Here is a 26,367-nt window from a genome sequence, read left to right as displayed (position 1 = left end):
GTCGTAATTGCATGACCAACATCGGTCCGGATCCGTGGGGGAGTAGGGAGCATTGGTGCCAGGGAAGGTGTTGCAAGTGCAGAACCAGATGGAGCCCTCTCATTGCCTCAGAGGCCTGAAGGCGCGCAGGTACGATCACACTACCCAAATATGAGGCACATGGCATCATAAAATTCTTTGAGCTGCGCAGGTGCTGCTCCGGCATGGTGAGGAAGCGGGGAGACGACCCAGGAGCAGGTTCAGAGGAGCAAGTTCAGAGGAGTAAGGCCTAGAATACAAAAATTCCTCCATCATATCGGCCGATGGACGGGAAGAAGTCGAAGTACACTTCGACTTCTTATGTTTTTTGTGCTTCTTACTTCACTGACTCTACAACTTTGAGTGGGAGGACGAAGCCTTAGGACTCCCGGAGCTATGCCCAGACCTTCCTCGTGACCAGGACCATGATCGAGATCTCCGAGGAGAACAACGTGGTGCCGAGCATGGGCCGCAAGCAGCTTTAGGGACCGCTCCCTTAAAGCCAGCTATACACTGGCTGCTCCCCTGCACTCACTGGGAGTCTTGCCTGAATTGTTAACACTTTAAGAAAGCTGAAAATTACTTTTAAAATTATTGGGATCGTTTTTTAGATACTTGATGGTTGCTTTTAAAAATTGCATTTCTTTTATTGTGTTGCTGTTACTTACGTTTGGAGGGACGAAGGGGCATCTTTAAGCCGCTTTGAGGGCTCTGGGGCTTTTGTTTGACTGCCAACTAGCGCGACCGGACGCATCCGCCATCTTGGGTGAGGCGGTTGCTCGGTTGGCGCTCTAGTGCGAGGGCGTTTCCTGCCCCTCGCGCTTCATAAATGGCGACGAATCCCCGTCCGCGCAGCGGGCGGGCGCAGCGGGCACGCCGATGGCGCGCCAGAGGCAAGCCCGTCTGGGCCCGTCCAGGCCAGAACGGACCTAGGGCCAGGGACCTTGCCGGTCTCTACAGGTAACCTGATTAAATACTCCATAGCAGACTTATTCATGCTAAAGCCGTCCGACTCACGCTATTGCTCACATGGACTTAGACTTGATGTTCTTTCCATACCCTGTGAGTACTGTCCCCCCCGTAGAATCCAGGAGTGTGGTAACAAAATCTTTGTGAAGGACCCTCTTAAATTAGGACTACTTAACTGTAGATCTTTACCAAAGCATTCTACTCAAATTTCCGAGTTGATTCTAGACACACGTTTAGATATTTTATATCTCACGGAAACCTGGACGTCAGACTTTTCAAATTTTGATTTAGTCAACTCTCTTCCTCCCGGCTTCTTGATTCACTGCCTCCATAGACCGCAAGGAAAAGGAGGCGGTTTAGCCATCATCTATAGGGACAAGTTTTCTTGCAGAGTAGTCCGAGGTCCTATTTTGGACGCGGAAAGCGGTCACTTTCACATACAGCATTCTCCGAATTTTTCCTTAGCTGGATTATTGGTCTATCGCCCCCCTGGGACGATTAAAAAATTTGCCAGCTCCATTTTGGAACATGTCCCTGTCCTAGCGGCATCCTCTCCCTACTTCATGCTTCTGGGGGACCTTAACCTCCATTTCGACCTACAGGAAGATAAGAGTATAAATGACCTTAGATCGGAACTCAGAACAGCCAATATGAATTTACACAATTTGGAACCTACGCACGTGAAGGGCCACCTGTTGGATTGTGTGTTCTCAAATATTGCGCACCTCCAAACAGGCCCTCCTCTTCCCTTGCCCTGGTCGGACCATTTTCTTGTGGTAGGGGAGCTCAATGTCAGCCTGGACTCTTCTTGTTCCCGGCCTCAGAAGACCCCCCCGATCTACAAGAGAATTTGGTCCCAACTCCCTACTGACAGCCTCTTACGTTCCCTCGCCGAGTCCACTCCCCCACCTGGCCATGGGCCTCTGGAGGCCGATATCGCTCTCCATGACTGGCTATGCCACGCGTTAGATGCGGTTCTGCCCGTCAAAAAGTGTACAAACAAAACTAACAGCCACAAGTCATCTTGGTACACCCCGGAGCTGGGGATGATGAGAAAGAACTGCAAAAGGCTTGAACGGGAATGGCGGAAGGACTGGGCCGCCAATAGTAAACACAACTATCGAGAAGCTATGAGATCATATAAAGCCGCACGGATCTCCACCAAGGCCGCCCACTTTGAGGAGCGAATAAATAAGGCAGGCAATTCTTCAAGGGAAGCCTATAAAATTTTCAAAGAGCTTATTACGGCTCCCATCCCCCCACCCTCTCAGGTGGAGAATCCCAATAGATGCAATGAGCTGGCTCAGTTTTTTGACACCAAAATACAAAATATCCTAGCTAGCCTTCCCCCTAGTTTAGGTAATATGAGCACAGCAGCCCCCAAGGGGGTTTTAGGCATGAAGGGTTTTGATACAATCTCCCCCATCTCAAGGGAGGCCTTCCGTGAGGAGCTTTCGGCTCTGAAGAGTGGCTCCCCGCTGGATCCTATGCCTATCCGGATCCTCAAACAATGTGTGGATCCGATTGTTGGTCCTGCAATTGATCTTCTGAATGCCTCCTTCACCCATGGCATTGTTCCACCAAGCTGGAAGCAGGCCATTGTCAAGGCCCTTTTGAAAAAGCCTGGCCTTGACCCCACTGATCTGGCAAATTACCGCCCCATCTCACTCCTGCCGGGCCTGAATAAGATCGCGGAGAAGTTTGTTAATCGCCAGCTCTCCGGCTTCCTGGAAGCCAACAATCTATTAGGCCGGACGCAGACTGGCTTTCGCCCAGGCCAGGGAACTGACGCGGCCTTGCTAGCGATGGTGGAAGAAGGCAGATGCATCTTAGATTCAGGAGGTTCCGCGGCGCTGGTACTCCTGGATCTAAGCGCAGCTTTCGATACGGTGGACTATAATATTCTGATCCACCGTCTGGGAAATATTGGAGTAGGGGGACGGGCCCTCCAGTGGCTTCAGTCATATCTGAGTGGTCGCTCTTATCAGGTTTGCGACGGCGATTTTAGATCTTCGCCTATTCCCCTCCAGTGTGGAGTCCCGCAGGGCTCTTCGTTGAGCCCTACGCTTTTTAACGTCTATATGGCCCCGCTGGAGGAGGTGGTGGCACCCTTTGGAGTGACTATGGCAACCTATGCAGACGACACTCAATTGATTGTTTCCCTGTCTCTTTCGGAAAGTCAGGGGGAGAAGTTCGCTGCTTGCCTCACCAACATCGTGGCATGGATGGCGGAATCCCGGCTTAAACTGAATGGGTCGAAAACGGAGCTAATGCTTCTTGGCAATTTGTGCTCGTCACTGCCCAAATGTATGTGACCGGACAGTTTGGGAGCCCTACCGGCCCCCAAGGGCGCTATAAAAAGTCTTGGGGTATGGCTGGAACCTGAGCTGTCTCTTATTACTCAAGCCAAGCGAGTGGCCGGGACGTGTTACGGGCTGCTTCGCTCAGTCCGAAAAATCCTGCCGCTCCTTCCTGATAATTCCAGGAGACTTCTGATCCAGGGATTGGTGCTTTCGAGGCTGGATTATAGCAATGCCCTCTTCCTGGCGGCACCTGAATCGACTTTGAATGTTCTTCAAAGAGCACAGAATGCAGCTGCGCGGATGCTTACTGGTACAGCCAAAAGCTCTTCAGCTCGGCCTGCCTTGGAGGCCTTGCACTGGCTACCAATTAGATCACGCATCAAATTCAAATCCCTCTGCATGGTGTTTAAGACTCTACAAGGATCCGGCCCCCCCATTCTTAGAGATTTGATCCGCCCCAATAAACCCTTCCGTGCCCTTCGCTCTGAAGCTGGGAACCTTGTAGTGATACCCAGAGCAAAAAAGGTGAAAACGGGTGGACGTCGCTTTTCTATTAACGCGGGTCTTCTTTGGAATTCCTTACCAGCGGTTCTGCGTAATGAATCCAACCTGATAAAATTCCGCAAAATACTTAAGACCCTTCTTTTCCCTTTGTAGGTTCCTTCTGATGTTCTGGGATAGTGGCTTAGTGTATTATTTAGCGCTGGGACGCTCAAGGGCAGCCATGCGCTTTAGAAATCTGTTTTCATTTCATTTCAAAGCTTTCCGAGCCATTGCCCGGTAGTCAGAGCACGACTTTGACATTTGGTCGTGTTCAAGGCACCAGAGATAAACCAAGTGTGGGTCTGTCACTGACATGGTGCATGACAGGTGCCGCACGGTTTGAACCCAGATGTTTTCTTGGACAGGAGGAAAAACCAACATACCAAAAAAGATGTCGCCAAAACATTGAAAACAGCCTGTCAAAAAGTGACAGAGGGTAGCTCACTTCACAGATCTGAGCTCGCTAGCGTGGAAAGAAAAGAACTGACATCAGCATGCCGTGGTTGTGCCTATATAAGTGACGTGGACATCGCAACAGCGCAGAAAACCTCACATGGATCCAACCTGCGCCACCTACCGGCGCACAGGAGTATTGCTCGAAGAAAAATCTTCCAGTTCGAGTCTGATGCCTGGGAAATTCAAAGGTAAGTAATCTGAGGCTGTAGGAAACCCACCTTTGTATATAGTGCACCACAAGGGGGTACGCTATGCAGGGGGGCCTGAGAGAACCTTATTGGTTTACAGAGGCAAAAGTAGATAATACTAACCCTCTATTTTGTGGTAGTGTGGGCGAGCAGTTAGACTTATCAAAGGGTAGTTAGTGCTAATCTTGTGTTGTACTCACAGAGGCAATAAATGGAACAAACACTCAAGAATGAAGGAGACTGATTTATAAAAATATAGCAAGTCTTTTTATATATATTTTTAACAAAGAACTTCAGACACAGCTAAGCATGTAATACGTTTAAGCAGTAAGTAAGGTGATTACCGGTAATATACAGTTGCAATTAAGCACAATGTTATCCTATGGAGAAAAACAGAATGCAATGAATCACAGCGCAATAGGACTTAGGGGTTCACCTTCCAGAATTTGAATGTTAGGGAGCCAGGGTCCAATTTTTACCAGCAATTTCCCAGGAGAGTCCTGGATTCAGCCGGGATCAGAGTGCCTAGGAGAGTAAGTAGCTGGCACGCTTCGAAGAAGGTGGCCACCTAAAAATAGGCTGCACAGGGGGACTTGTGAAAGAGTGTAGAGGTCACAAGGGCCAGGGGACCATGGGAGCACAAAGATTTTGGAGATTCCCGGCCGGTGGGGCTGTGTGCAGAGCAAATAGGTGATCCAAGCTCTGGTGCGCAAAGTGCTCCTCGTGGTAATGGGCAAGCATATCAGAGGGGCTGGTACAGGATTTCTGGCCTACTCAGCGAGTGGGTCTCAGGGCTGCGGAAGTCCCTTGCCGGGTGCTTGGTACTCAGGCAGTTGGGTACCGGCTTGGACTCTTGTGGTCAGTCTTGGGTTTCAGGGTATCCGGTACCCAGGGGGGTGCTGCTTGGCTCCGGGAGATCCTGGTTCCTTTCAAACCTGAAGAGGAGGCAGAGTTGATCTTTCAGAGCTGCGATACTTTTGCCTGGGCAGTTGAGGCGCCGGTGGGCCCAGAAGCTGCAAGTCAAGAGTTCGGACTGCCAGAGAAGTGACTTACCTATATCCCATGCAGTGCTTCAGGGACGTGTGCAATGTCGACTCTTCGGTTTTGTCTGCTCCAAGGCACACAGTCTGCAATGGCAGCATGCATGGCCTTGTTGAGGGGACCCTAGGGTTGCAGAATTTGCGCTGCTACCCTTGGAAACCCTCTTCAGTGCCAATGCCCTAGGTACCAGGGGTACCATTTACTAGGATACTAAAGTGGTGCCAATTGAGAAGTAAAAGGTACACATTAGGGCAGAGGTCTTCAAACTGCTGGGAGCGCCCCACTGGGGGGCCATGGCTGCATTCCTAGGGAGACGCAAACGGCTCAACATGAACTTGTCAATGAAGATGACCTGGAAGCGCAACTTGAAACATTTCCAGGCTGTCTTAATTTACATGCAGTCCTTTAATTGGTTAAAAAAACATACATGGGGACCTCATAATGGAAAAGGAATGTATTTCCATTGGATTAGCTTCAGTGCATTTATTTTTGATTTAAGGTTGTGTATTATTTTATATGCAAGTAACATAAAAGTGAAAACTTACAGAATACTTTGTTCTTTTTATCCACGTAATGGCAGGGTCAAAAACGTGGCTAAATACAAGAAAATATTCTTCAAGTATTATGTTTTTCACTTTCAGTTCATTACATATAAAATAATGCAGAAACCTTAAACATTAAATAAATGCAAGCTAAGCTAATCAGATAGAAATATATTCTTTAACATTCTGAATTTTGGGTAATGTGACCACTGCAGGTTTGAGGAATAGTGGCATGCGTATGTGTAGAGCTACAAGGTTTGAGCCTGGAGCAGAAAGCACTATGAATATGCAAGTCATTATTTAAAAATTATATTGCACAATGTTTAAGGTAGACTGCTGCAAAATGATTTGGTGTTTTACGATAAAACACGTGCTTTCAACATATATATTTTAGTAATGGGTAAACTATGCCTAGTGCAAACCTTTGTCTATTAAAAATACACTTTCTAGCGCTCAGCTTATAACACTGTGCCGTTAGGTATCAAAAAGAATAGCTCATTGTCCCCATGAAGCCTCAGGTGCCTCCATCAATTAAAGCCTAAACTGGCTTCCAAGCTGCTTTTACATTTGGTGATTAACCAATTGCACAGATTTACATTCTTTCAGGTAGAAGGCACCCTGGTGAGAATAACTGTTTCATCCTTAGCCATGTGTCCCTCCCGGAGCTTCACAGCACAGGAAAACTGCCTCCAACCCCCACCCTCTCTTCACTTTTACGCAGAGGCACTTTAAGGGCCACAATACTTGTTTGGGGTGTTTTATTTTTTAAAGGAAAAGTATGAAAACCACTGGAAACTGCTTTCCATGGGGCATGTGGCACCTCGTAGATCCCTTCTGCTTCGACCTCTGTTTGCATGCAGATGTCCTTCAAGGTGATTAGAGGGGGTGACAGGGAGGAGGCCAGAAGGGTCACGTTCAGACGGAGCGCTCTGATCATCCTGACCTTTGGGCCTCAGAGTAACGGTCCAGGAGAAAGAGGGATGTTGTGAGCTCTTTGGATAGCATCAAAGAGATAGCCCAGAGGAAGTGACGCCATATAGGGGCAGGCGGTCATTATTTGTATTACAAATGATAGAGACGGCTTCCTCAGATAGATGCCTTGAGGAAGTTGGGGAGGTTTTGGGGCTCTTTTTTTTTTTTTAGGGTTTTTTAGCGGAGCAGGTGAAGTTGCATTGAGATCCAGGCCTACAACACCCCAATTATGGGGTCTAGTGTTTTTGATCCACTTCTGTTTTGGATTGATATATTTGTACTTTTACTTCATATATAGAGTAGATTATGAGCTACAGGAAAATTCCCCTGAAATGATCTCTTTAGCGGCGTCCTTAAGCTCACCTCTGTCCTTCCTGCTCTTCCTATTGTTACCATAGATTTTTGGAGGGGGGTGGGGCTGACTGCAAAACATTTTGCTTGGGAGGGCTCAGAGCAAACATTTTTAGGAACTCTGGTTTAGGGAAAGAGCTCTGGCACAGTGGACCTGGTTGACAGGGACCCTGTGCACTTCCAGTCAAAATCACATCATTTTCCAGGCAAAAGGTGTGGGCTAAACATGCCCAAAAGACACACTTTCCTACAGTGGCTAAATGTCTCTATCAGATAATTCATTGTGCAAACAGACGCCTCAGAGCATGGCATAGGAGCCGTACTCTCACAGCTAAACGAAGAGGGACTGGACCAACCTGTAGCAGTCATCAGTAGGAGGTTACTTCCCAGGGAACAGGGGTGGAGTGCAATAGACAGACCCCCCAGGATATTGCGGCATGGATTAGCAAATTTAGCGGCACAAATAGGGAAATTTAGCGGCACTAATATGGAAATTTAGCGGCATTTTTGCGGCACTATATTTTACTCATAATCATTCATTTTCAGCCTGAAATCAATGGAAGCAGTTTTAGCAGAGTATTCCACTTTGAAATAGGCATGTTTAAAGTGTCTGCAGCTCTATGGAAGCACAACACCAGTCCTAACCTCGTGGGAGGGAGCTGTATTTATCCCTGGGATGTTCTAGTGCCATGTATGCACTCCTATTGGGGCACCTCTGCCTTCGGATCCGAGAGGCAGGACACCTCTTCCTCAGGTACCCTTGTTTGCCAATTGTGGGTGCCACTGATGCCCTGCAACATTGGTAGCAACATAATATTTCTTTTTTTAAATTTGCTGCAAAGATATTGGTAACGGATGATAAATGTGACAGTAAATCTGTTCTAGGTTACTCAATTGGTTACATAGAGGCTGCATTTTAAAATATCTTACAGGGTTAAGATACCTGTTGTAGAGACCATTGTGTACCCTGCAATTTTGAGGGGATTTTAATAGAGGTAAGATAACTTTTTTCTCCCAGCTGAATGTTGAAATAAGAAAGCCCTCCTACTGCCTGCACATTGCTGCACCCAGCCGAATACAAACAGCTTGCAGGCGCTGCTGAATTATCAGACACCAGGACAAATTCAGCAATTTTCTCTGGGAAATTAGCTGCCGGAAGTGAGATCAGGTGGGTTCCCCCCTACTTTCCAGCACTGGTTGCCATCGCCAAAGAAATTGATAGTTCATGTAGCCTGATAATTGTAGTTTTCTTGTCGGTTACGTTGAACAGTGCATTCTGCGCAGACAGGAAACCTTTCGTCATGCAGCAACAAGGTTCCATGGCCACCGCCCGTATTCCCTTTCCTTGGAATTTTGTGAGCATGAGTACTGACACCCTTATGCCTGCAAAGGCCTATCTAATAAGGCACACATACTGACATCGCAAACAGCTGTACTGTCAAGACAGACCTAAAATAATTCAGTTATTTCCATTTCAATCGTTGACTCATTCCTCTTCGTTTTCTTGCTTTTCTGTTATTTTTCTCAATACTTGTCGCTCCTCTTCCTTTACTCTGTTTTCATTGCCCCTTCGCTTTCTCTTCTCTTTATTTCCTTCCTCCCCTTTCTCTTTTCTCGTTTTTCAGTTTTGTTCTTGCTTCCATCACTTCTCATCCCTATAATTCCCACTTCAGTGATTCTTATCATTCTCTTTCAAATTCTCTTACCTCCTTACTCGCGCTGTTCTCTTCTTCGTTGTTTTTTTCTCTCTTTTTCATTCCAATTTTCTGCCTCGGTTCTTTTCAGTGCACGACTCTTCCTTCCATTTTTTTTTTTTTTAAACATTTTTTATTATTTTCAAAGCAATCACACGACACAATTGCTCAACGCCCTCCATCCCCCAGCGGAGAGTATATATTGAACTGTGACACCAATTGTACAACAGAAAAGTCACCCATCCCGCGCGGGGCTCCCCCCCGCCCCCTCCTTCCCCCATCCCCTGTCAGTGTGCCCCCCTCTGCCAGCCCTTGTCCTGATGTGCCCCACCCAGCTCTACTAATCAGGTATGAGTGCTCAAACCTCCTCCAGGCAACTAATGCTTCCCCACACATCTAACCACACCCCATGCGACCTGTGCACCCCACTGCGCCCCCCCTACCCCCGCTCACCGCTTCCTTCTGTTGATCAGACATACTCCCCTCTCCCTCTGCTTCAGACATCAGCCCCTGAAGTTCCACCACCAGCGCCTCCCATGCCCGGGCTGTCGCTAGTGCCTTGTCATCGCCGACTCTTCCTTCCATGCCTTTCCCTCCTGCTTTCAGATTGTCCTTCCTGCCTCTCTCGCGCATTCACTTCCCGCACTTCTCCTTTGTCTTTTCATCTCTTCTATCTTTGTCTCTCGTTTATATTCCATCTCCCCACCTCTCCTCCTCTTCTCTTACCTCCTCTTTGCCTCCCTCCCCCACTTCAGCTCTCACGCTCCCCTCTATTTCCGCTCGGGGGAACCTTTTACTCATTCTCCTCGCCAGTGGTGTAACGATAATTGAGGGGGCCCCCTGCAAGGTACGTGAAGGGACCCCCTCCGGACTCTATCAGGAGCTCCCCAGTCGAAGTGCAGTGCTGAGGGGGCCCCTGGAGCTTGGGGCCCCCCCACACTGCGGGGGATGCGGGGGCCTGTGTTACGCCCCTGCTCCTCGCATCTCAATTCTCCTGTCCCACCACTCTCTACATCTTGTACTCTTTCTCCCTTCTTTTCCCATCTCTCGCTCTGCCCCCCTTAAGGCCTCTCCCGTCCCTCCCCTCTTTAGCCTCGGCCTCCTTTCGCACACCTAATTCTTCTATCCCATCTCTCCTTTGCCATCGCTATCTTCCTTCCCACCCTCTCCAATTCACACCTTCCATTTCTTTCCAACTTTCCCCTTTCTAGCTCCTTCACTCTTCCTTCACATCTCACACTTCTCTCCCCTTCTTGTCTCTTCACCTTTCCCCTTCCTCCAATCTCTCTTCCCCTCCCCCGTTCGCACCCCCTCACTCTTTCTCCCTCTCCATCTCTTCCTATTCCAATACTCATCCTCACGTCTCATTCGCAGCTCCCCCCTCTCCACGCTGCACATCTTTCCGTCCCTCGCAGTTTGTTCATCATTTAAATGCCTGCAGTTGCCGCTGGTCACATCAGCCCCCCTCGCCCCCACACCTCCTTTGCCTGCTCCCCCACAGGATGCTCAGGCTGTCCGAAATCTCGCTTTTCCGGCATTTACAGAGATTCGCCATGGGTCTGAGGGGAGTGGGGGTTACTTCTAGGAGTGAAGCCGCCCCCTGTTCCCCACGAGGCCGATGTGCAGGAATACACACGTGGGGCCGACATTCCAACAGGTCGGGCGAGAGCTGCTAAAAAGAGACCTCCTCCCAGCTCCTGAATCATTAGACAGGCATTGTTGTAACGTTTATCTGCTGATCCCTGCAAAGGCCTAACAAATATGCCAAACGTATTGACATTGCAGACAGCTGTCCTGTCAGCACAGACACCTAAAAGGGGCCTCCTTCCAAGAGCTGACTAACCGTCCAAATTTCGCGGGCAGTTTTTAAAAATCGCTGCATTTTTACAAAACTGCCGATTTCGCGATTTTTTTGCAAATCGCGAAATCCTGAAGGGTCTGAAAAGAAAGGGAACCCTTTGCAGTGGTCTGGGCACTGAAGAAGCTGAGATCATACCTGTTTGGTGCTCACTTGTGGGTTCAGAAAGATAACAGACCCCTTAGATGGTTCGTACAGATGAGGGTGTGAATCCTAAACTGCTGAGAAGTCCATCTCCGTAGAGGGAATAGCCTTTATGGTGAAACACCGTCCTGGAACAGACCACGACAATACTGATGGTCTCTCCAGGTTCTTCCACCTTAGTGAAGAGAGCTCGCAAGGGGTTGGTAGTTCTTCCCATTTTTAGGGGTGCAGGAGAACATGTGTTAGACATGGCATCCTTGGCGTGGTTTCCTACTAACATTTTGCCTTCAAGTCTCCTGTTTTTGCTGACTTCGTATTTGCTGGCCAGTGCTAAAGTGCTTGTGCTCTCTGCTCAAACCATGGTAATATTGCCTTATACCCAATTGGCATATTTAATTTACTTATACGACCCTAGTAAAGTGCACTACATGTGCCCAGGGCCTGTAAATTAAATGCTACTAGTGGGCCTGCAGCACTGATTGTGCCATCCACTTGGATAGCCCTTTAAAATGCTTCAGGCCTCTCATTGCACAGCCTCTGTGTGCAGTATTAACCTTCAATGTCAACCTGGCAAAATGAACCTTTTGCCAGGCCCAAACATTCCTTTTTAATACATATACCTCATACTTAAGGTAGGCCCTGGACAGCCCCAAGGTCAGGGTGCAAAGTATTTGATAAGTTGGACATGAACTACTAAGTCCTGCATCTCCTGGGAATGAAAAACCCGTTGTTTTACTACTGCAAGGACTATCTCTCGCATAGGATAACATTGGTGTTGCCGTACTACATTTTAGAAGTGTAATTTCCAAATGGGAACAGAACTCTGGATCATGTTTGGTGTCCCTGGAATCCTAATTTTAAATCCTAACTTATGATGAAGTCGGATTTTAAATTACAATTCTGAAAATGCCACTTTATTACCTTAGCCATTGGGTACCTGAGGCCTGTCACTGATCACATGGCTGGGCGCAGCTATCAGTTGGCCTTCAAGACAGCCACACACAGTAGGAGCTTAGGTGTGAATGAATGGGCCATCACTGGCAGGATGGGAGGGAGGAGCTGGGCTCAGTCTCACTTACACCTGAATAGGCTGTGTCTTGTCTCCACACAAAGGGCTGCATACCCACTGTAGTTAGTCTGGAGGCAGGGCCAGGAAGGCAGGGCATCTGTGCAAATCAAAGGCATGTCTGAATAAGTTTCCATGTACAACAAGACTTACTATGACACTTTTTTTGCAACATTACGTGAAGATTCGTCACACAACGCCAAAGATATAGGCAAGCCCAAAACGCTTTTTCTATGGAAACATGGTCCTAACTACAACTACCTACTGGCGACCACCAGTAGGTAAAATATATAAACACACACACAAAAATATCCACTAGGGGGTAGTCTGATGCAGACTCAAACTGATGCTTGAATATCACCTTTATTGCCATGTGCTATACACCGTAACGTATATATAATACCTAGTGGCGATCACCAGTAGGTAGTTATAGTTAGGACCTAAGCATTTTTTGACTTGCCTATAACTTTGGCGCCGTTTGACCAATCTTCATGAAATTTACCCCACAAAGTATCAAAGTAGGTTCTGTGTGTCATGCAAAGTTTGAGGGTGATCCGTGCAGTGGGGACTGAAAATAGAGGCATGAAAAAAGGGTGCCTTTGTAATGTTAATTCCCACAGGAATGCGTTGTCGTACCTACAGCCCGAACCGCTGGACGGAATTACACCAAATTTGGCAGCAAGGTAGATGTTATACAGATTGTGCTTTTTGTTATTTGGCGCAAATTCGTCCAATATTTTTGAGAAATTTAGGCTAAAAATGATAGATATACCTCTGGCCGCGGATATTTTGCGGTCGTTTTGCTATTAATCACAGATGCGCACGCCATCGGGAATGCTGCGATTGGCTGGACACAACCTAAAGGGTGGAGATACTCTGACCCCATGTTTGAGAACTGGTTGTGTTAGTGACACAAGTTATGTGTCCAAAATGGATATTTTTAATAGCGTGCATTATTCGCGATGACGACGCAATAGCCAGCTCGGACCCCGTATACCGTCACAACTATTGCAAACATTAGTTAAACTATAAACAAATATATATAGATAGATCTGTACACACTCACTAGTCACTGTCACACACTCATGTATGCACTCACAAACTCAGACACTTATACACCCATTCCCATACCCACTCACACACTTATACATTCAGTCACATACCCACTCAGATACTAATGCACTCATATACATAGCCATTCACCTACTTAAAGACTAAGTCATAAACTGATGCATGCAGTCTCATACTGACTTTGAGACTCTTACACCTACTCACAGACCCACCTGGGCACTCATGTATCCACTTACAGACTCACTCTGAGTCATGCACCCATGTACAGACCCACTCAGAGACTCACACACCCACTTACAGACCCACTCACACACGTATGTTTTCATAGACCCATTGAGACACTCATACACCTACTTACAGATCCACTCATACACCCACTCACACCCATACAGTCACTCCCACACTCAGTCACAGACACTCTCAGCGACTTATGGACTCAGTCACTCAGAAACTCACATACCAACTCAAAAATTCAGTCAGATATAAACACACCCACTCACTCACCCATTCAAGGCTAATACATCCACTCACAGACCTACCCAGACACTCGCCCTCCTAGTCACAGACCCACTCAGACACTCAAGCATGCACCCATTCCCTCACCCACTCAAACATATAATCTCACTCAGAAACCCATTGAGACTAGGGGTGGGCGGAATTTGCGAAAGTGACTTTCGAAAATGATCGCGAAAATGTTAAAAATCTCCGCAAACACGCGGAAATATCGCGAAGATGCAGAAGTTTTTTTCCCGCCCGTTCGCGGTATTTTCTGCGTGGTCACGGCTCGCCAACTTACCCATGCGGTTGCTCGCAGGCGCGGCCATCTTGTTTTCACTCTTCTCGCGGTGCATGATCGCGAGTAGAAAGACGTGATCGCGCGACCAATGACATTACTGCGGGCGCGAACTGTCGCGAGACAGCGCAAATGGCTACCAACAATCCAACATCTCGTGGAGAACGCGACCGGATCGGGAAAACTTGTCGGCGAACGCGGGGATTCAGGTAAGGCGATCGCGCGTGCGCGAGAATGTATTATTTTACAGCGCGAGCAAGAAACAAATTATCGCTAAGCTGCGGAATGCGGAAATTTTGACATTTTCGCGCTCTCCGCGGAACGCGAAAATGTCAAATTATCGCAATTTCCGCGAGCGGAACGGAAATTTAGCCCAGGCCTAATTGAGACACTCATACAACCCCTCACAGATCCACATAGACACTCATACAACCACTCACAGACCCAGACACTCACACACCCATACAGTCACTCACACATCCACTCAGAGATTCATGCACCCAGTCAGTTACATCCTCAGAGACTCTTGTACCGACTCACAGTCACACTCAGAGACCCAAGCACCCACTGACAGAACAACTCAGACATTCACTGTAGAAAGCTGGCTTAGGATATGGTGCACACTGAAGTGAAGCTCCTTGCACTAATCCCTTATGGTGATTTTAGTGGCCTTAGACAACCATAGAAAGCTCTCTAAGTGGTAGCTGTGGAGAGCAGCCTTCAGGCTTAGTCCAGAAGGAGTGTTAAGCAGCTTGTTTTACTAGAACTAATCACAAAGTGAAGGTTAAACAAAAAAGAACCACACAGTTTAATTATAAAAATAGTTATATTTATTAGACACAATCACTAACACATTGGTATATCTCCTACCCGGAGATATCAACTCAATACACACAATATCTCAAATGGAAACAGGTAAGTAAGCAAAAATACACAGTGGTTTCCAGGAGGAGACCAAACCATATACTAAAGAAGTGGAATGCCAACTGCGACCAAAGTCAAGACTTGGACCAGATTACTCAGAAGAACCACCCAAGGTAAGTACCCAGGAACCCCACAGAGGCTGTGTGCAGAGTGGAAACACAGTAGCGTACTCAATGCAAGTCAATGGGAAAGCCATGGTTGCACTTTTTAAGTAGAAAGACCCTTCCCAGTGGACCCTGAAGAAACCCTATTGGCTGTCTTTGATGTACACAGGCCTGGAGAAGAACCTGGATGAAGTACAGGCACAGATGACGCAGAAGACTGGCAGGAGAAGGAGACCAGGAGCAGCAGGAGTCTCTGTTCCAGGTGAAGTCCAACGAAGTCCAAGGTGCATAGACAGGTGAAGTGGTTTTAGATTTGAATCCTGTCCTACGACGAATCTGAAGAACCATCCACATGTAAGCCCTTAAGTACCCTAGGGAAAGGGTTGGGACGATTCAAGGATCCCTCCCAGAGAAGGGGCTGGACAGTGGGGAGGATACTCCTATATCTTAGAGGGGGAGCCAATGGCTACCTGAACTGGTTCAAACAGGAGTATGCAAGGAGGGCACCAAATGTGCCCTTCAAAGAAGTCTTGTGGTGCTGGCAAGTGCCCCCACCCAAACCCAATACATTAAGTCCTGTTTGGGAGGTGGTCACACATACCTGTGACAGGAAACATATTGTTCTACCTTCCCCTGCTCGAGCTCAGCTCAGCAGCAGGAGGGCTGAATTGTGCCTGTGGTCGTCAGCAGCACTAGCTTGCTGTCAGATCCTGAAAGGCTGGTACCAGGAACCGGGGGAGCACCCTGAGGGAGCCACTCAGTACATGGAATCCTACATCCAACACTGGAATCATTATTGGGGTAGGTTTCCAACATGTTTGATACCAAACATGGTCAGTTTCGGTGCAGCGAATATATAATTAGACATCTCGTATTTCACTTGATGCCCACTATATGTATTAATTGGCTGACCGCACTTACAAAGCCTGGATAATCGACTTTGGGGTTTCTAGAGGGGTACTGCTCATGCAGGGGCACCATAACACTTGCAACCAAGCACCCTGCCCTCAGGACTGAAGAGCCTGCCATAGTGGTGACTAATCGGTTTTTAAGTGCAGTGACTTCAAATATAAATAAACATACATCTGTTGTTAGTGGTGCTAGCACCAACTTACACAGGCTGTAATGGCAGGCCTGTAGTCACAGTTTGAGTGGTCTCTCACGGCTGGCATATTATTTTGCTGCAGCCCTTGGGAGACCCCTGGTGTACCTATGCCCAGGATACATTAGTTCCATATACTTGGGACCTACCTGGGTACACCAGTAGCCCATTGGAAAGGTACTTACCACTGCAAAATTTAGGGAGAAAGCATAGTGACTGGGGTCCTAATTGGCAAAATCCCAGTTAGACTAGTCAGAAAACAGAATAACACCAGCAAAAAGTGGCGGTAACCATGAAAGTAGATCTACTTTCCTACATTCACGCTGCCAGTGATAGACCCACTGGGAGACTTATGCACTCACTCACAGACCCACTCAGACACTCATGTACCCACTCACAGATCCAGTCAGACAGTTATATACTTACTCACAAATACACTCCTGCACCTACTCATAGACTGAGTGAGTCTTATGCAACCAATCACAAAACCGCTGCGGCACTGATGCACCCACTAATGGATGCACTGAGGCAGTCACGCAGTTCATTACAGAAGTATTGATAGACTGATGCATCGTCTTACAGATTCACTCCAATACTTATATAGTGAATGAGAGACTGATACAGTGATACATTCAGTTATAGATTACACTGAAAAATGTATGCACTGTGTTATAGAGATATTAATGGAGTTGTGCATGCTATTCTACAGTCCTTTAGATAGTAATGTGTTTAGTATGTTGGTTATAATCCATTTTGCACTTATAAGTTTTGATTGTGGTTGTGGCTATTGAATATCTGCATTTGTTTTGTCATTTCGAGACGTTTTCAGGGTTACCACCAAAACAAATATCATCGCGACACTGCGTCACCGCAAAAAAGGAAAATGTGTTTAAATGATTGTTCTTATCTAAATTCCCTACAAAAATATGACTTTAAATAGTGCAGTAATAAACCCCTAGTGTCTAAAATACTGTAAAATGTGTGCATATATGTGTTTTACACCTCTTACGAAAGGCGTAATCGTCGCGGTTACCGAAGTCATTTCGACTCTCGGCCTCACTGCTAAATCATGAAGTAAGGATCAAACACAGTTTAAAAAAAAGTTACTACAAATATATGTGTACAAATATATTCTTTAAGTTAGTAATGTGTGCATTGTAATAACTAAAATGAATCTTTTAAGTAATAATTTTTAATGTGGTGGTGAATGTTTGCATTTGTTTTGAGATTTTGCGACGTGATCATGATCACTGAGACGACATGGCGGGTAACGCGACATCATCACGAACATAAAAAATGTAAAGAAAAAAAAAAACTATGCTCATTAATCCAATGAAGAAAATACAAGGTTATAAAATACACATTATAGAGCCATTTTAGATTGAAAATACAATTCAAAACCTTAAAAATTCAATAAAAAAATTATCGGTTACAGGGACGTTATAGTTGGGAAATAGAAGTTGGAAAACCTTAGTAATGCGTTGAAAAAAACAAAGGTTAGAGGGATGTTATAGATGGAAATTAGCATTTAAAAAACCATAGAAATTCACTGAAAAAAACCAAAGGTTACAGGGCTGTTATAACTAGGAAATAGAATTAAAAAAACCTTAGAAATTTACTGAAAAAACACAAAGGTTACAGGGACGTTATATTTAGGCTGGCATTTGACTCGTAAATAACCAGAAAATTTCAGCAGTTATAGTTAGCCGAGCTAACTATAAATCGCGCCGCCGCAATGCACTGCTTATGACCTCATATATCACATCACTCATGATATGGTCAGTGACATCCCTCATGACATCTCAAATGACATCACTGGTGACATCATCCACGGAATCTCCGATGTACGCACTCACACCCCCTATTAACCTTTCATACACCTACTACAACTTCCACACTAATATTCTCAAAACCCTTGACACATCCATACCAGTACTTACACACCCACTCACTGATTCATAGGTCTACACACACATCCACCCAGTTACCAATACAGTCACTCATTCACCAACTAATACAACCACTGATATTTCCACCCATACAGTGAATCACACACAGTCACTCAGAGCTACTTACACACCTACTCACTTACCAATAGTCAATCCTACAGCCATTTATTCACTTATACACACACCCACTCACTTGTTCACTGATACTAACGCAAACTCACTCACCTATAGTCACTCACACAAGAACAAACTCACCCATATCACAATCCCTCACTCACACATACAGTCACTCATATATTCCAACACTCACCTATACCGCCTTTCACATATCCAGTTGCTCACCCATATACCACTGACACATCCATTCACTCACTGACACAGCCATACACACACTCAGTAACCTATACAGCCCCTCACTTACGCACTCACTAACCCATACAGCCACTGATTCACCCACTCACTCATCCATGCAGGCAGTCACACGCCCACTCACCCACCCACACAGACACTCATACACCCATACAGGTCTGCAGACCACCAATCAATCAGCCAGACAGCCGCTAATGTACCCGCTAACCAACCCATAAAGCCACTTAGACACATCTGACAGACTGATACAGACATTCAGACAACCTAGTTAGTCACCAATTCATTTACTGAGTCACCTAATCACTCACTTATACAGTCAGTCACACACCCACTGAATAATCCATTTAGGCACTCATGCACCCACTGATTCACCAATACACCTAGGTATAAATATTTAACACTCAAACATTTTTAAAACACTCACAGCCACTGGATGGTGTCATCAGTGATGTCATTTGAGATGTCATCAGTGATGTCACTGACCAGGTCATGAGTGATGTAATATGTGAGGTCATAAGAAGTGCATTGCGGGGGCATGAGTTATAGTTAGTTCAGCTAACTAGAACTGCTGAATTTCTCTGGTTTTGTACGAGTGAAATGTCAGCCTAACTATAACATCCCTGTAACCTTTGGTTTTTTTCAGTGAATACCCACACATATGTATATATATATATACACACGTTATAGTTAGGAATTAGCATTTAAAAAACCTTGCAAATTCACTTAAAAAACCATAGGTTTCACACATGTTATAGTTAGGTGGATATTTCACTCGTAAAAAACCAATGAAATTCCCCCGTTATAGTTAGTTCAGATAACTATAACTCGCGTGCCTGCAATCCACTGCTCATGACGTCACATATAACATCACTCATGACATGGTCAGTGGCATCACTCATGACATCACTGATGACATCATCCTTGTGATAGAGTGGCGGTCGCGCGAGTTATAGTTATCTGAACTAACTATAACGGGGGAATTTCATTGGTTTTTTACGAGTGAAATATCCACCTAACATGTGTGAAACCTATGGTTTTTTCAGTGAATTAGTATGTTTTTTTAAACGCTAATTTATTTATGTATTATTATTTTTTTTATATATTTATTTTGCAATAAACTACGTATTAAAATAATTTTTTTTTTTTTCTGGTTTTTCACCGTGCGCGCACGGTGCGCGCACCCCCGCGATTTTAAAAAAAAAATTAAAAAAAATTCTGCCTTCGGGGTCATTCAGGGACCCCCTGACAAAGGCTAGGGGGTCAGGAACTCTCTACCCTGCCCCCTTTTCACGTTCGCCACCTTCCTTTTTCACTCTCACACTGAAAACAAACAAAATGGCGGCCGACACTTCCTGATTTCGGCCGATTCGAACGTTGACTAACATGTAACCACCAATCAGAATTACGCTCGCGCACGTTAGGGTGCTCGCACGGTGCGCTCACGGTTCGCGCACCATGCGCGCGTATAGATATTGATATGCTTTTAAATGCTATTTTCTCAGGAAATACTGAACAGATTTACACCAGACCTGCAAAAGGCACTTCATTGACCTTATGGCTACCTCTCTGCCAAATTTCAAGTAATTCTGTTCAGCCGTTCGGGCTGTAGCTGCGTCTAAACGTCCTATGGAAAAATGCATGGGGAAAACGCGTTTTGGGACCCCCCTTTTTTCTCGGCCCCCGCTTGACGAATCACCCCGAGACTTTCAGGGTAGGAGCTGAATGGAGCGCCCCATTAGTTTTGAAAATTTTGCGAGGATTCGTCAACCGGCGCCAAAGTTATTCAAAATAGAATTTTGAGATTTCCTATGGAAACACGGTCCTAACTATAACTATCTACTGGTGACCGCCAGTAGATAATATATATAGATATATATATATATATATATATATTGGCAATAGACAGAAGCCATCACCACTATGATGTCTGAAATATATATTAGGACTGAGCTGAGTAACCAGCAACATAGTACTAATATAAGAAGATGGAGAGAGAGAGAGACATCACGTGCCTCAGCAAAAAGATAGGACTGCCGGAGCTTTGAAAGAATGCTAACTTACTGTATAGCCCACAATCAGGCCACTTATATCATAAGCCTGAAAAAAGAGAGCAGGTGGAAAGAACCTTGCTAGCATAAAAAAAACAGGTCCGTAAAGTGGATATATAAGAAGGTCAAGGTGAAATAGAAGCCAATACACAGAAGCCCTAGAACAGGTATTTAATGGACAGTTATATCAGACAGAGTAGGACCTGGCTGAAAAATGGTATAGAAAGAAACAATACATAGTCCCTTAGTAGTAAAACTCATGAAAGTTTAACATCCAATACAAGAGCAACATGTGTTGATTATAGAAACAAATGTGCGCACAGGAACAGAGGAAATCAATGTACAAGAAGGCACAAGGCGAAGCATACCTACAGCCATCATTATACTAATGTATATGGAGGCAGAAAACCTAGCCTCTTCTCGCTGAAAGTGAAGGACACAGCAAGACGGGGGTATTCTCTAATGAAGAAAAGAAATCCCATTAATAACGAAGAAGCATAATTCTAACCCCGAAGAGCAAGATACATTATGACACCGTGTAGAGCAGAGTGAAAGAACCCAGCCAGGAAGATTGCATCCGAGGGATTCCCAAATGCAAACAAATTCCAAGAAAAATGGCACTATAATGTGCAACAAACATGCGCAAGCAACAAAGAATGCACTGCAAGATAGAAGATAACGACCAACACAGAAGGTGGCTACATGACGGCCCCTTCAGAATGAATATTTTGGCACCTTGATGCTACAGTTGATGCATGATCACTTGTAAGAGGGGGCTGTGTCATCAAAGGTAGAGGACCTTAACCGAAACAAGAGAGTAGTATCACCCATTCTTTGCAGGGAAGAGGCAGTTGAAGGACACGAGATCGCCAGTACAAGAGAACAGTCTTTTGAGCATGACCCATACATATTATGAATGTAGGTAGGACGCCACAAACAAGGCAGACCAGCAGAGTACAAGACTGAAAAAAATGCCTTTCTAAAGAGAACATAAGAAGGAATTTGAACCCATGCACCACAGATCCCTGAGCGTCCAGTGGCAGGAGCCCATCCTGCTGAGGTAGATAGAAAGGAGCTCACTAAGAAGCAAAGTCATAGCTGGGAACACTAGCTAGACCAGTAACAGATGATGTACTGCAGGTCAAGGACTTTACCACTTGTCCCTCTGCTTAGTTTGGAATCAAAAAGCCAATCAGGAGAAGAGAATAACATCACAAAAGGAGCATAAGTAATGTTCCATAGATTTTGACAAAGAAAAACGAGAGTCTCAGTAAAAAGGTTCTCATCGAAAGTGGTAAGTCATGTACATGGTCTCCCAGGGAGAGAAAATTAAAAGCTCCCTATAAGGGATATGAAAGGTAACAATCATACCTAGTTATGCCCGCAAGGCACACAGAAGATGCTCTACACAGAGCAGGGAAAAAGTACCATACAGGTAACTATCTTTTGAGCATGTAGCCCATCTCCAGCAAAAAGAAAAAGTAAAACTCTGTTCCAGGAAGTGTAAAACCCATTTAGGGCAACAAAGAAAATACCTCCCAGGTAGTGGGAGCTAAAAGCGGTCTACAGGCAGAAACACCTGACTTGATGCCACCAGAAGGTAGGATGAGTCCTTTGCACTGCAAAGGAAAAGACCTAAAGGGGTAAGCTTTGGGAGGGAGGTTGAAGCTTGCTCTCAAGGATATGGCCACATCTTTGACAATAATCAAATATGAATATCTCACTTACTATCTGGGCAAGTGGGGAGCTAAGGAGCAAGACAAAAGAGTAACAATTAAGAGTCTGTTCCACCCTGAGGGGCTCTAAAAGCTGCAATGCAGAATTGGTATGAGTGTGTAAACACAGGACGCCTTTGAAGGGCATGTCCTCCAAAGTGGCTTGGACAGCTTTGGAAAATCCTGAGTTGCGTAGCCAGGAATGATGGCGAAGTGCCACCGAATGAGCCATGGCTCGACCTACTGAGTCCGTGGCATCCATACCGCATCTTATTGCAAATTTAGCTGCCTCTCATCCATCCTGGACAGAAGCAGCAGGCACGCCACCAAATCCCAAAACATATGGGAAAATCAGTCCAGAACGCATTAGGAATTTATTGATCGGAATGCTGAGCTGGCTGAGAAGATGTTTCTCCCGCAAGTTTCCAACCTTCTGGACTCCCTTTCCGGTGGAATGTTAGGAAGATCACTGGGATCAGAGGAGGCCATAGGGGAATGCACCACAAAACTTTGTGTAGTTGGATGCCGGAAAAGGCCAGGTCCTCGGGGACAGGCCGATGTCTTTGAGCTATGGAATGGTCCAGAGGTCCCTGTAGCAGGCTTAGCCCAAGCCCCTAATAAAAGGTCATGCAGTGACTGACTGTAGTGACGGCAGCACCCCCATTTGAACCTAATGAAGCACTTCTATCAAAGGGTCAGTGGTCACCTCCACAGAGGGGAGCTGCAAGTATAGGACTGCAACTGCCCTCTTCGGCACCTCAGTGAGGGAGGAACTCACCTCTGTAAAAAGGCTGGAGGGGGGGAAGAAGGTGGTGAGTGCTCAAGACTCAGCCAGCTGTGTCAGCCAACTATCCTCTAGAAGATGCTGGACATTCACATCCAGGGAGTTCATAAAACCCAGCTCCATTCCTTCACCTCCAAAAGCCTGCTCACCCGCAGAAAAAACAGCAACAGACTATGTAGAAGGAGGAGGGAAGGTGTCTGAGTCAGATGGTACTACCGGCGCGGACCCGATGCCGTGTGGCGTCAGAGCAGCTTTGCAAAAAGTGCTTAGCACAGTATTGAGCAGCACTAGCTACGTCGATGTCCGCTGACCAGACTCCGGTGTCATAGGTGGGAACCCAAAAGGGCTGTACACCGAAGCGGATATGGATCCATCCATGGATCCAGAGGGCCTAACGGACACCGTGGGTGAACCTGCCGGCGAGGATTCCGTGAGGACACTTAGAACCACAAGTAAGTGCCAAGGCGCACCAAAAGGGAGGTAGAGATCCGAAAATGGCATGGAGAGAATTCTAGTACTCCCGCATCTGGCCTAGAGTCATCCCGGCTGCAGGGAAATCAGGGAGGCAAGAGGTAGATTCTTGCACTGAATTCTCAGCCAGACGATGGGAGAGGAGATTAGAAATGCGGGGCCTTCATAGCGAAGCCAAGAGATGCCGTGATTTCGACCGTTTGAGTTTTGATGACTTACCCGGAGAAGTGGACGGCGATGGATGCCAGCGGGAACGGCTTCTGGAATGACCTCGGGAGCGGTCCATGGATTTTGAACAAGATCAACAACAACGTGGGATCTCCCCCAGTCCTGCCACCAGGACCACATACATATAGTATGAGGGCCAGGGTCGACATATATGCCTCCCAAAGGACTCGCAAGGTTTGAATCCAAAAGACATGAAAAAAAAGAAAGGGGCACATTGTTACTATGACAAAATAATTGTAGAAACGGCAAAATACGGCCAAAGGAACTGCTCCAGATACACGTTTGAAGCGCGGAAAAAAAGAAAACTGACATCAGCGAGTCGGGGGGGGGGGGGGGGGGGGGGGGGTTGGGGGTTTTGACTAGGGGCTAATATGGACTCCGTCGACGTCAAATCTGGTGGACGATGCGCTACCAGTTCCTATGATGCCCTCTACAGACGCGCAAAGGTACTGCTGAAAAACTTTCCGGATGCAGTCTGGCACCTGGGCAGAATTCAAAGGTAAGGAATCAGTGGCAAGATGTCTCTATTTCTATAAGATCATAAAAACTACATCCAAGTCAAAAGGTATTGGTCAGGTGTGCCCAATTGGTTCTAGATTATATACGAAATTTCCTACAATGAGAGTATAGTTCAAATAATGGATATCTGGGGAATTATCATAGAATCACTGACTAAGATCAAGGTGTGCTGCAAAATGTGCTTGCAAGGGCAAGCAATTAAACACATAGCGCTTTAATAATATAAAATGTACCTTGTGGCGCTTGTGGGAGAGGATAGTGCTTTTGAACAAGGAGCTGTACTATACTAAAATGAAATAGATGGCCCTATACAGAAACTGGCTGATGTCCATCTGCCCAATTCTTCGCTCACCGCCTCATTTTGTTTTCTTGGCTTTGTTATAGGACACAAACTCACTCCCTTCTATCCGCAGGAAGGCTGCTCATAATTAACTGTATATTTTAAATAACGTTTATAAAACAAAACTGAAATGACAGGATAAAATCTTAGCGTTAACTAATTAGATGAAAACATATAGACATTTGTGTGTCCTACCGTATTTTCTTCCAGTGACGATAGAGGCTTATTTATGCTGTTTACAAACTTGTTGACATGCTCAAAATGTTTTGTCATTTCTGTTGCAAGAACCATATCAATAATTGCTTGACGAAGTGTCCGGTATTCATTCCTATCAGAAAAATGTGTAAAATTCAATTATTAGACATTAAACGATAAAACAACTTCATAAATCCATAGTTTGCGATTAAATGAGATAACAAAAGTGAACGGCTTTAACTCAAGAATGTCCTCTAGTCAGTGATTTGCATGTAACAATAGTGTAGAATTGTCTCAAGAAGAGCAATACAAGCAAACAAGAAAGAATGGATCAGAGGGGGCAGTTGTGGCTGGTGATCTTTGAAATTAGTGGGACATAATGCCTGCCAGGAATCCATCTCAAGTTTTTAGAAATTTGCCTTGGGAGTTACTCATAAGTTAAGAACTGGCTTCATTGTGCCACTGCCAACATTTTGGTATGGCTACCCCCATATGACAAGAATTACATACAATGTTCCAGTACCAGGATGTTGTCCACTGATACTACCCATATACCATGTTTGGACCTGTTGCTCGAATTCGAAATACCTTACAAAATCAAGAGGCGTTTGGCAAAACAGCAACAGTTTGTTTAATTAAACATAGCTGCCAGGAGAACAGTTACAGGTGCAAGGTCTGAGGACTTTCTCAATTTACCTTCAATTGGGATTGTTCTTAAATACACTTTATCAGGTTGTAAAAGTTCTCTGGTGAGCCATATATGGTGAGGAATATTGGTTGTTGCCTTAGAGTCATAAATTAATGGTCAAATGGTTACTACAGTTGGGCCTCAACCTTTTTTGGACACAATGTGTCCAGATGTCCGGCACTGGGAGTGCGTGATTACTGTGTGTGCTATGTTGTGATGGGCTAAATGTTCCTAATTCATGCGGCATCTGACTTTATAGTGTTTTAGGAGTGCACGTAACCCATCCGGCTATGTGTGCTTTATTGGGGTCATTCTACCTTGATCACTGCAATGTTGCTGCATCTATCAGTGGGATTAATCTTGGGTTTCCTGCTTGTGCGGTTATATACTAGCTACGTGCCATCGCACCTGTGACCTTTAAATCTGTAACCCTGGGCCAAGTATCAGAGCTTGCCTGAGTATGTATTTGCGAGTAGGGGTTGATGTGGAGGTCATGACGGGCGAACCTACTAACCTCCTGAGGCGGAAAGCCGGGAGATTGCTGCTAATCTGTTTTTAAATATTTGTGTGTCACCTGTGGATAAATTGTTGATTTTATAAGCACTGACTCACCCAGGCTTCACAGGACTTGGTCCTAAAAGCACACCGCACAGCTGCCCCTGCGCTGTTAGCGGACTCCCAAACAACCACGGTGCCATTACCGGCGTGCAGATAGGCCACGCCCCCTTGGAGGCCACGCCCCCTTCCCGAGCAGGTATATAACGCTGAATACTAGCGTCGCCTGCCAGAACCTACTAACCTCCTGAGGCGGAAAGCCGGGAGATTGCCGCTAATCTGTTTTTAAATATTTGTGTGTCACCTGTGGATAAATTGTTGATTTTATAAGCACTGACTCACCAAGGCTTCACAGGACTTGGTCCTA

The 26,367-nt window shown here is 45.8% G+C and overlaps 1 protein-coding gene across 6 annotated transcripts in view; it reads right to left on the bottom strand.

Moving 5' to 3' along the window:
- PDE8A (phosphodiesterase 8A) overlaps positions 1-26,367 on the bottom strand; it is a 2,267,087-nt gene that overhangs the window by 187,651 nt on the left and 2,053,069 nt on the right. For all 6 annotated transcript variants that reach the window (XM_085644266.1, XM_085644269.1, XM_085644268.1 and 3 more), the window contains one exon: positions 24,758-24,890. In XM_085644266.1, coding sequence (XP_085500392.1) covers positions 24,758-24,890 — 133 coding nt within the window. The remainder of the gene's footprint in view (positions 1-24,757; positions 24,891-26,367) is intronic.

The sequence above is a fragment of the Triturus cristatus genome, chromosome 3_1 (assembly GCF_964204655.1).
Source record: "Triturus cristatus chromosome 3_1, aTriCri1.1, whole genome shotgun sequence".
In the NCBI taxonomy this organism is placed as follows: domain Eukaryota; kingdom Metazoa; phylum Chordata; class Amphibia; order Caudata; family Salamandridae; genus Triturus; species Triturus cristatus.
Note: the sequence above shows the minus strand (reverse complement) of the source record. Positions and strands in the feature narration are given on the sequence as shown.